This window comes from Ascidia mentula, chromosome 7 (assembly GCF_947561715.1).
Source record: "Ascidia mentula chromosome 7, kaAscMent1.1, whole genome shotgun sequence".
NCBI classification, from domain to species: Eukaryota; Metazoa; Chordata; class Ascidiacea; order Phlebobranchia; family Ascidiidae; genus Ascidia; species Ascidia mentula.
In genome coordinates, this window is record NC_138572.1 from 3,848,673 (window position 1) to 3,860,282 (window position 11,610).

The 11,610-nt window shown below is 37.4% G+C and overlaps 2 protein-coding genes across 2 annotated transcripts; both read right to left on the minus strand.

Moving 5' to 3' along the window:
• Positions 1-1,205: 1,205 nt before the first annotated feature.
• Positions 1,206-6,300, minus strand: LOC145908670 (4-galactosyl-N-acetylglucosaminide 3-alpha-L-fucosyltransferase FUT6-like). The gene is made up of 11 exons (XM_082995990.1): positions 6,287-6,300; positions 6,051-6,145; positions 5,835-5,981; positions 5,569-5,625; positions 5,249-5,287; positions 4,913-5,102; positions 4,089-4,280; positions 3,877-3,958; positions 2,917-3,101; positions 2,328-2,570; positions 1,206-1,787 (listed from the first exon to the last, which is right to left on the minus strand). The coding sequence occupies exons 3-11, from the start codon at positions 5,932-5,934 to the stop codon at positions 1,568-1,570; spliced, it is 1,308 nt and encodes a 435-aa protein (XP_082852116.1). The 5' UTR covers positions 5,935-5,981; positions 6,051-6,145; positions 6,287-6,300; the 3' UTR covers positions 1,206-1,567.
• Positions 6,301-7,459: 1,159 nt separating this feature from the next.
• LOC145909318 (uncharacterized) lies at positions 7,460-9,449 on the minus strand. Its single transcript, XM_082996711.1, has 7 exons — positions 9,254-9,449; positions 8,993-9,195; positions 8,306-8,838; positions 8,085-8,247; positions 7,857-7,920; positions 7,636-7,801; positions 7,460-7,577 (listed from the first exon to the last, which is right to left on the minus strand). The coding sequence occupies exons 1-7, from the start codon at positions 9,447-9,449 to the stop codon at positions 7,460-7,462; spliced, it is 1,443 nt and encodes a 480-aa protein (XP_082852837.1).
• Between the last annotated feature and the right edge of the window lie 2,161 nt (positions 9,450-11,610).

Sequence of the window (11,610 nt, forward strand, 5' to 3'; positions counted from 1 at the left end):
ATCGTTTGTAGTCATGGCAGACGTTGTAAACAATCAGCACAAAAGGGCCTCTCAAAACACTTTATTCTGTGGTGCAATCAATAGACACTCCAGTGGCTGATTAAATATGCTTATAGTGCGACCATAGCTGACCAAGTCAGGTGATGACACTCAAGTGCGTCTAGAACCTCCAGTTTCTAATATCTGACAAAACTTGTTTAAACCGGGAAAATATTGGCTTCCACAACACAAGAATTTCATGAAACAAAACATCAATCAACACTTTGCTTGTGCTATTTTGATCTGTGTTGTGATGCTCTAGAGACTTATCAGGCCGTGCAGATAAATGCAACGTAGACGCATTAGTGTGAAGGTTCAGTTTCCGTTTAAAACTGCGTGGTTCGGGTTATATAAGGGATGCCGGATCGAATCTTTCCTGTTTATATCATATTACAAATAATTGGTGCAGATTCTCGTGCAAAAAATACGTTTACTCGTTTCTAACTGCGGTTCAACGGCTCTAAATATCTGTACTGGTGGCATTGATGTACTGCGGTATGTAAAGGGCTCACCCCGGATGTCCTAACTATAGATTATTATGCGAATTCAAAATCTCCTCATGTCTGTTTTGTTATTCTTCCCGATCCATCTTTGAACATCATTCTAGTTGCGGTAAACGAAAGAAATCAGCATGCGAAAATAACAATTGATTTCAGTTCGTGTCCAGCAGTTTCCCCAGCTATTTTTGCTTGTCTTATTCTTTATGTTATCGGGGTTCGACGAACGCTTGTAGAGGATGCAAGAGGTTCGACAAGTTAAAAAGCTTGAAAATAACTGCTATAAGTTGTACGGGCTGGATCCAAAATGTTTTAGGAAAAATCTAATGGAGGTTCGTCAAAATAAGAGTCTTTTTGCGTCAATACTTTTTTGTAAACAACTGTTGGTCTGCTCCAACTCGGCACACACAAAATTCGTCGAAATATCGCTAATAATCATGAAGCACGCTTTGCTTCGCGTAGGTTGTGATGTGCCAGAACTTTTTCAAAGATATTTTTAAACTGCACGAAAATTAAGCCACATAAACTATACGTTGACTGAGACCCTTTCCTTGCCGGAACCTGGCCTATATAAAACCTTTTGACCAAAGAATCTAGCCCTAGTCGCAACATTGCACATAGAACCAGTGATTCGGAAATTCTCTGTCATTACTGTAATAACAGGCCTTTTCCGTCCTTGTCCATATTGTCGACTTTATTTCGCCTTGCGGTGAAAAGGATCCTTGATCCGTGACCACTGAGTCCATTTTGATTTGATTTGAGTCATACACGGTTGATCGAGCAACGTAACTGCAAGGCTAATTCCGTATAGTGCGCATGCAACCCTAAAAAAAAGCATCACAACAAAAGTTATTGTGGCAACCCAACAATATCATCACGTCAGCAAAGGAACGATAGTGTTTCCGATTAATTTCATACAACAGTCCATTCTTAGGTTATATCAATTGTGTTATACGCAGTGGTTTTTTCGTGGGATCATCCGAAATCTTTGTGGCCAAGACCTTATTAAGCCAACAGTTCCACAAGCACTGTTAATCGTAACACTTTGGGTCTTCTTTGCCGAAGAAATGTTCCCGGAGATTTGAAACCACTTTCTTGGAGCTCAAATGCTCCCCCTCGTGGAGTTTTTTGCACAGATGACAGAAGCCGTTCACTTCCCAGTCGAAGCGATCCTCCTGTACTTGATTCCGTTTATCCTCCGGCTCCCGGAGTTGAAAGATGGGATAAAAGTTAGGGATGCCGCACCACCATCTGAAAGTAGACTGGATTTTAGGATATTATAATACAACTTTTTTATTATTGAAAAAATACTGGTCCTTTTGATGTAATAAAATACAGTCTAAATTGTTCTCAAATAGACTGTTCGGAATTTTGTTTTAGGAAATAGGGGCATTTTCCAATAACAAATTTAGCGAGAAGTCGGTTGGAAAAGACACTGCTATTCAAAGTCACAATAATTTAAATTTTGCTATGTTGCAACAGAAATAAGATTAATATCGTATTGCAACTATAATGTGTCATGTTTCTATAAAACAACATTTTTCCTTAGTTAGCCTAATACACGAAAAACTACAAAGAAAAAAGTTTACTTCAAAAACGAAAAATATGTTGACCGTTTTTAGGCAGACGTGCTAGCGCATGGTAAACAGCTGTGTCCGAAACATAGAACAATGGTCAGCATATTAGCTTTACCTTTTATACAAAGTAATTAACTCAAAGCTTTTCGCACCAAAGAAGATTTAATCGCACATGTGGTGGAATTATATATTATGATAACAACCATAAACCCACCTGAAATATTTCCTATAGGATTCGTCATCCTTCTCCAACTTTCTCAAAAATTCCGCCAATCGCTTCGGATCAAAATTGAAATCCTCCGCGTGAATAAACGAATCCGGGGGAGCCATTTGGGCCACGTTGGCCTTGCTTGGACCCCAGACTACCGGCACCAGTCCGGCATAAAACGAGTTGTACCAAAACTTTTCGGTGATGTAATCTTGGCACCCCTGCGCGTTCTCGAATGCTAGGTAAAATCTACACAAAGTAACCTCTATTACCAAGGTTTGCTGCAGAAAGAAGTTTCCTGATGTACAACGGTTTACTTTTTATATCCTTTTGTAATAAGTATGGTTCAAATTATGCCATTTTTATCAATAACACTGACTGATTTTTGGTTATGGTTATCAAAAGCACAGGCTGGATTTGGTCATTAGCCTGACAACAATAAAAGCTGTTGTTATCATGGATAGCTTAAATCCAATGCGCAAGAGTCATTTAAAAACATACCGACTGTAAACATACACAAGAGAAAGTGATTTATGCAAAACCATGATCAAATGTTTTTGTGTAGGGCAAAAATAGAAGCCAGAAAATACTTTACTTGTATTGACGTATGACGTTGAAAGCAATACTGTGAACCCTGGGTAACGGTTTACCACATCCACCGTATATATCTATTGGGTATTTTCCCTCGTCGCGAAGTCGCTTAGCAAATTTCATCCGTTCGGTGGCGCCCGCGAGCCAGTTACAATCTGTAACAACCCAGGCCGTGCCTTTGGTCTTGACCTGTATGAAACGCAACGTATATGTTCATTACAGCAAAAGTTTACGACAATTTATTTGCTCAAATTGTTACGACGCACACGCGGGCAGCGCTTGCTAAACTGCCAGTGCCACGTACAGTTTATTCCAGAGTCGAAATACGCGCATTACGAAAAATAACGCGGTTTTCTGTAACACAAATCCAACATGACTTACCAAACAGCGCTACACAGCTAAACAATAAAACTCACCGAACTGTGGCGTAAAGCAAGCCTTATTAACTTCTTCTTATAAATTCAATCAAAATTAACTATGTTTAACCGCCTTAATCAAAAAGAATCTACAAAAGCAGCAGATTAACACACATGCAGCACAGCCAAACGACAACGAACAAAAAAAAGCCCGCCATCTGACCAAGACAATGGCACTCATTATTACGTAACTAAGCTCACAGCACCGGTAAACAAATTAATGGCGGCGAGAATCTACACAAATGTTATACAATGTATTTTTATGAAACATTCATTTAATTACATTGTTGTGCTAGACTATTTGGATTGATATTTTGAAAAAGTGAAATCAAAATTCACAAAACACAATCACAGCCAAAAGTGTAACGAACAAGGGCAGACCAATAACAGCCAGTGATATGCTGGGAAACCATTCACACAGAATCACAGGTTTAAAGTGTGTTTCAATATCATCAGTTGATTAGATTACGGAATTAACAACAACATTACAGAACAAAAAATAAAGCAGTAAGGCCTACATTTGGCACATTTGAAAGCATTGATTTTACCTTCAACAGTTCATCCAACATTCTGTTAGCCGTGGTTTCGTTGGTCGTTGAGACAAAACGTTTGTTATCGGTCTCGTTGGATCTGCACAGATTGCAAGACAGTGAACTTTGGCACAACAAAATTGAGACTGCGGATTGTGTGTTACACTACGTAAATTCTTTGTGAATGAATATAAACTTTTAAATCTTAGAGATATTGAAAGCAGCCTTACTTTCCAACTGAGTTAAGGAACCAATCTCGTGCTGTGGCTGGAATCATGGCATTACAAACATCTGAGTCAACTCTGTAATGCATTGTCCAGTTGTAAAATCCGTTAAACTCCGACAAGGTTTGATGCCAGTAATGTTTCACAGTCCACGGCGATTCGCTGTTCCACCACACGAATACCTGGTCTTGTCGTCTCCTGAATGAACAATAGGGATTTTTTCAACAGCAGATAATTTTTTTTTCAAAAGGGCCAACCTTACAAACGTTCGAAAAACGTTTTAATTTTGCAAAAAAAAAATAATTTTGGTAACCGAAAATCATCTGAATTAACAAAATGACGTAAATGAATGGGTTTGTATTGAATATAATAATTTTACCGGAGAACAAAATAGCTCCAAACCTCGTAAATGGACGAGAGTAGACATATGTTGTTTAACGGAAAAATAATGAAACTGATGTTTTATTGTATATTTAGAAATATTGTTTACAGCTCCATTCCAAGCTCCGATAAGATCATTGTGAAAAAAGAGGTCACCTGACTTGATATCTAGTTTAACGGGCTCTATTCAATTTCTTGTGTCACTTGTGCATTTATTCCGTAGTTCATCACACGAAATATAATTATTTGTATTCGCGTTGGGGGCAATATAAACTTTCACAGTAGAAGATCTGTCAGTTAATTCTAACATTACATAAGTTAGACAAAGCAAGTTAGTATATTTCACAGTCATTTGCATGTATTGACTGCTTAGTGTTGTGCTGTATCAAAGACTTGGGTTATGGATAGAAAGCAGCAATGCATGAAAAATATTCCTTGGTTTTACGAACTTGCTTATTAGGGCTCGATCTTTAAGCACATCAGGCGTGGTTTTCATCATGAAAAAGACAACTGCATCACTTTCTTCTAATTTACTTCTGTTGCCAGTCATAATGCAGCCACCTCCACACATAGGTGTTTTGGGAAGTATCCATTTGAACGCGTCCCAGGGCGGAAACCACCACAGAATGATTGGTATTTCTACAAACACAGCAGGATTACAGTATTCTACCGGGTGTCAGGCAATTACTCATTTGTGTCGCATAAATGACGGGCGTTATAGTATTGGCAAATAGATGTTAGAAGAGAAAAAAGCCCTGCGCCAGACACAAGCAGTGCTATGAAACCTTTTAAGGGTGGTGATCCGCCTCCTTCGGGTTTCTTTCCTATGACACAAAGTGCAATAGGTAATGTTAAAAATACACCAGCACACATGACAAGTTGTGCATACGAACAATAGACAAAGGTCAACAAACCTATGGCAAGTTATGCGTACAGATTTGCAGTTTTGCTGTTTCGCGTGAAACAGAAATGGGTTCTGGGCGCAAGGGACACCATATAGTACGGCGTACACATTTAATGCAGTTAAAATTACCCACTGGCCAACCCTTGGAATGAGTTTAATAAACAACAATAGAATGCGTACGACTAAAATGAAACCTATTACCTTCGGTGCTTGTGATGTTCTCTAAACGGTAAATGCTAATGTTGTGTGCGAATACGCCTGCAAAAAGCAACGCATGTAACCTTACAGCTTTTAACAATAGCTTTAACGGTGACGTTTTACTTGTAAATATATAGTCAACATTTACCAAAAATGCTATTGCTCGTTATTTACTCTAACCATGATGTACACATATACACCATTATAAACCATACGTTGCTTCATAAACGCTGGAAATAAACAAATAAAAGCAACTGCTGTTGTGGTACCAATATTTTGTCGGATGTCCGAATACATTGATAGAGTAAGCAGCAATCCAATGACCGTAACAAGCAGCAAAAGTTTCCATCCTAGATGATCGCACTTCATCACACTTGCTGCTTTTGGAATTTTACGGTATCTCGCAGTGTGTTGTTCTTGGTACAAGTAAATTTGCTAGTTTTATGTCACATTGCTGGTTTTCTAATTTTTGTAGATATAAAAACCTCGTTGCCGATGTTGACAGAACAACAGTAACTTTTTAAGAATGATTCCCTTGCCTGCTCTATTGGGCAGAAGAAATAGGCCTTTGTCTGTTAACCTACAGAAACACTTACAGATTGATACATAACTACTTACGTTATTCAATTTCATGTTTATTTGCTAGTTAAATTGACTATAGATGGTTATATCCTGTTCGAGGCAGTGACTTTCAACTAGATCTATTGATTGGAAACTGCACCTGCTGTTTTGCCATTCTTTTCTTCAGTAGTTTTCTGTGAACGCATTTTTCTTGAGAACAAACGTTGCGTGACATGAAAAAAAAGTCACAGTTGATCTCATGGAAAGTCATTCGTGACGAAGATCATTCAAGAGAATAAAGAGCAATGAGAAGAGGAACCGTAGCACTTAAAGTGTGACGGTATACTATGGTGAAAAAACGACTAAGGTGTAACGTAATTTTACGTTACATAGCAACGTTTGCATTGATGGAAATATGAACAATGGTCACACAACAGCCAGTTTCGTCATTAACGTCCGGAATCTTTTTCCACGGGGATATTTGGTTCAGGCATATCGTCATGTCCAGCATATCTTTTCTTTTACATGTGATTTTATTGGCCACACTGTTAAAAATTTTTACAGTAAATACTACTGTCAGTAAAAAGACGAACCCGTCCCGTAAATTTTACGGCAAAATGTATGTATATGTTACAATGTTTTTTGGGGTAATTTACCAAATCATACTGTCAAAACTTGCCTACATTTTACTATCTATACCTCCGTAAAATTTCAAGTTATAGTACCAACTTTACTGTGGATTCATAAGTATATTTTGGTGTTTCAACATCACAACCACCAATGCCACAGCGAACGAAATACATACCAACAACCCGTGCCACAGCGAACGAAATACATACCAACCACCGGTGCCACAGCGAACGAAATACATACAAATAACCCGTGCCACAGCGAACGAAATACATACAAACAACCCGTGCCACAGCGAACGAAATACATACCAACAACCCGTGCCACAGCGAACGAAATACATACAAACAACCCGTGCCACCAGCGAACGAAATACATACCAACAACCCGTGCCACAGCGAACGAAATACATACCAACAACCCGTGCCACAGCGAACGAAATACATACCAACAACCCGTGCCACCAGCGAACGAAATACATACCAACAACCCGTGCCACAGCGAACGAAATACATACCAACAACCCGTGCCACAGCGAACGAAATACATACCAACCACCGGTGCCACAGCGAACGAAATACATACCAACAACCCGTGCCACAGCGAACGAAATACATACCAACAACCCGTGCCACAGCGAACGAAACACATTTCAACAACGGGTGCCACAGCGAACTAAATAATCACATAATTTTACAGATAATTATGCTTCAGTGTCATTTCCCAGAAGCTTTGCAAGCTTTAAAATCTTGGAATTAACTCCTGAAAACCTCCTTTTTTTGGTGGATTTTGCACCAGGTGCATTAATCTTGAAGATAAATCTACATGATCAACAAAATTTGTCACAAACTTCAGACTAAATGATTTTAAGTATCATACCTTTGTAAGAACTCCATAGTGAGTTCACCATACTTGGGATAACTTATATTAAACACATAGTATGTTGCAAAAAGGCAGACCAAGGCCACAAAAAAGTTTTCTGTCGAGCATACAATATTTTTTTCGGCTGCAACACATATCTTTTTGCTGGAGGACGGAGAGCTACCTGTAAAATCAAATCTCATAACAAAAGAAAGTAAACTTGGAATTGGCTTACATACCAAATATGATCAAAAATGGTGTGGGTGGAATTTCTCCCAAAATGTCGTCCATCATAAATTCATCCTACATACAAAATTGCATTATATACATGTAAGCAATAAAGTAAGTTTGTACTTCACATGTTACATAAAACTAAATTTGTCCAGGTACAATTCAATTTGAACTTGACATGGTCAATTATTTTATCTGAACCATAAACAAGTTTCAAATGTTTTAATTATAAATACCATGTAGCATTTAATTAATGCATGTTGTTCCTCGTTGAAATAGGCTGTCAGCAATGCCAAAACTTCTATTGTTTTAGGACTTTTTTCCTCTAATTGAACACATTGATCTTTAATGTGTTTGTACACTGCTTTTATTGGAAGTTTTGAAGAAAACTTCAGTGCCCTACAAAAGATGCACTGAATAGACTGGTTAAAGGATAAAAATGTCTGCTGGAAATTACTTGTATATTTGCTGACTTCGTTTCCTCACATCTGTCGGAAGTCGTTTAAAGGTGTCATGAGTCTGCATTAGCTGATCATAATGTTGCAAAAGATATTGGGGTTTGCTTAAAAATGGCCAATCCTCCATAACTGTTTTAATTGTGTTACCATCGTTTATACTCTTCCTTTGTTGACCAAAAGTACTTTTCATTAACCTGCCAACTTGTTCAATATCTTTGTCAACTTTTTTAAATTCATTTAAAAGCCATGTTTTGGCAGTTGTATCGGATACATCTACATCGGGCTTCCAATTTACCACTCCATATGGCTGCAAACGCTTCCCACTTTGTGGTACTGTCCTGTTTCCAGTACATTGAAGCTTTTTAAACTTTCTACTTTCATTTTCAAACCTATAGTAGAGCTGATTCGTTAGGGTGTTGTGGCCACTCCCAATAGGGATGCCATCAATCAGATCCCTAAAAGAATCTGGATATTTCTCAACTATCGCAATCGCGATTCTTTCGAGGTTTCTCCTGCCTGGAGTCTTGGTTATCTGAATAAAAAACCTTTCATTTTGCTTCAATTATACAGCAACAACTTATAATTAAACTAATATAAATCCAAACTCGACACTACAACAAAAGCTAAACTGAGTTAAAACTGTTGGTAGTTTTTTGCACATATCTACTATTATAACTAAATATAACCTTCATAACATCTTCAACTGTTGCATGGACAATCTCTTTGCTTAAATAAATTGGGGGTCTCTTTCCACTTTCCAAAATGTCCATGAGTTTCGGAGAGCATTTATTCCATGGAATTTTGAAACTATACATCCACTGTGATGTGTTTAAATCATCATTTGAACTTTGTGAGGAACAGGGCTCCGTCGAAGAACCAGATATAGAATCTATAACAATAAAATTATTACCAGCAAATCTATATGCACCAACTTCTAACTTACCAACCTGTATCAAATTTAGCAGCTTTCAAAAGTTTGCGGGCCTGGACTAAATTAAAAATTCCAAGTAAATCACTCGTTTCTACATGTTCCAAGTCTTTCAATGTCAACACTCCAAGACTCTCCAAAAATGAGGAGCAGTTTTGTAAGTGTGTGTCATTACTTGACAATTCGGGTAAAATTCTCAGTAAGTTAGCATTCATTTTGTCACCTATAAAAAGTACGAAATTTTTTTGGATGCTATTGCAAAACAATTTCACTTAAAGTACAGATTGTTTCAGCGCAAACATTTTAGCACCATTAACATTATAAATAAAGAATGGAGCATGTGAAGGCAGTGTGTGTACAGACACACAACATATTTCAGAGAGCTGGGGTGAAATAGTATAAACACCATAGTGAGGATAACAACATGCCAGGTGTTTGCGGACAATGCAATGTAAACTGCCTTCATGAATGAATAAACCAATCAAAAGACCCAATTGCAGGTCAAGGTTGACTTTAGAAATTATTACATACATATTGATTTGGAACAGTGTGCAATTAAATTTCGCCGATTTCACGAATACACACTTTAGAGCATCAACTCCAAAATTCTTTACAGCATCAATTATTTCCTGTGGATATGATACATTTCCACACACAATTTCAACCTCAGGACCAAAATAACCACATTCAAGTAAGCATGATTGAAGCAACTGGTGGCTGTGTGATAATGAGTAACAAACATTTTTAAAATTTTTAGAGTGTCGTATTATTCGTTTGAAATATGAATGCTTGCTTTCAAACCTCAAAGTTGAATAATACACCAATGGGCCAAACTGCAATATAGCCCATGAATAATGAAGCATATAATGATGCTTCGGACGAAGTGGTATGTTTGGAAATAGAGTAGTTCTGTTTTCCAAATACTGTGAAACCAAGAAATTTAAATAGCAAACAGAATCTTCATTGTGTGAAGTACTGGAGATAAACTCAACAATGCTTCTCAAACAGAGCAACAGTTTCCAAACATCATCTTCTGTGTTCTGAATTTTATCTAAAATAAATAGTGGAAAAAGCCTCAAAGTACACCAATTTTGTGATGCATTTCCCGAGAGCCTTTTGGATGTTGGGTTTAATTTAGGCGGTTTGGAAAGGGCGTCTGAAGGTGTGTACAAAAATTCTTCAATCCTACCATTGACAATTTCCCACGTAAACCACCTGTTTTTTACCAAGTAAGAAATGTACAACATCATATCAAATGCAACCACACCTTCAAATATGTCGTGGGCAGTACAAGGTGGCAATCCAGGGTTACACACATGAAAAAATTGCAACTCATTAAAAATACTTCCTTTCACGGAACCATCATGGAATAAGTGAGAGTTATAGTCAAGCTTTGTCAGCATGTTTTTCTTCATTGTACAGTTTTCCTTAAATTCGGATCTAGTTAAACTACAGTAGCGACAGAAGTTGGAAGATGTGCTAAAATTTGTTGTGAAACCCCCTAACCAATGACTTCCAAGATTATCACCACAAATCATCAAGACACTTCCACGAACAGTAAAACCAACACCAATATCAATGCCTTCATTCTCTAACAATTTTAGATCATCTATCAGTGGACGAAACAAACTGTCTTTGTTACTTTCAGTTGCATCTTTGTCTTTGCACAGTTGGACTAGCTGAAATGAATCAACCTTTGATCTGTTCCAGGGATAGAAATTTGCAAGCGTGTAATAAACTGCTAAAATTTTGTGCTTTTTCTTTGCAGAGCCAAGCGGATTTACAATTTCAAATGCATCTTGATACAGTATGATTTTTATACAGTGTTTTTCTTGTTGAAACAAATGATTAGATTTAAATACCAAACCATCTGCAAAGTCAGTTATACCAGTTGTGTGATTGATAGGGTTTAAAAACTGATGCTTAACCAGTGAATCTTTAAACATGGATTTAATAGTTTGTAGAATTGGGATGTAGTGAAAAGTGCTGCCTGACTGTCCAAGAATATATTGTATTGGAGAAACATAGTTGAATTGTTTTTTAAAGTACTCTTCCCTGCTGTATGATGAATGAAGAACAGTTTCAAAACTATTCACTATTACATGTTTGGTTTTTAAATCACTTAGAATCTTAGATATAATATCCAGCTCTATTCCTTGATTGATAAGTGTGGATTCAAGAGAAGCGTGAATTTCAGATGAATGCTGGAATAGAAGTTTACTTAAATGATCAACTATTCCCTGAACAGTGCTTACTGGTACCAAATACTTGTACTGGAGCAAAAAATAAAAAAGTACACATTCTTTAGTTATGTCCGCATCCACAATTTGTGAACTTTCTGCGTCTGTATGAAGAGGTTCGGTAGAAAACGATTCC

Excerpts from the sequence above, each read along its gene's own strand:
- LOC145908670 (XM_082995990.1), bottom strand. The coding sequence starts at position 5,934 with ATGAAGTGCGATCATCTAGGATGGAAACTTTTGCTGCTTGTTACGGTC. Across the intron at positions 3,102-3,876 it reads TGTTGGATGAACTGTTGAAG|GTCAAGACCAAAGGCACGGC; the intron begins GTAAAATCAATG and ends CGTTTCATACAG. Across the intron at positions 1,788-2,327 it reads TCCTATAGGAAATATTTCAG|ATGGTGGTGCGGCATCCCTA; the intron begins GTGGGTTTATGG and ends GTCTACTTTCAG.
- LOC145909318 (XM_082996711.1), bottom strand. The coding sequence starts at position 9,449 with ATGAATGCTAACTTACTGAGAATTTTACCCGAATTGTCAAGTAATGAC. Across the intron at positions 8,839-8,992 it reads CAGTTGAAGATGTTATGAAG|ATAACCAAGACTCCAGGCAG; the intron begins GTTATATTTAGT and ends TTTTTTATTCAG. Across the intron at positions 7,921-8,084 it reads CATTAATTAAATGCTACATG|GATGAATTTATGATGGACGA; the intron begins GTATTTATAATT and ends TTTTGTATGTAG.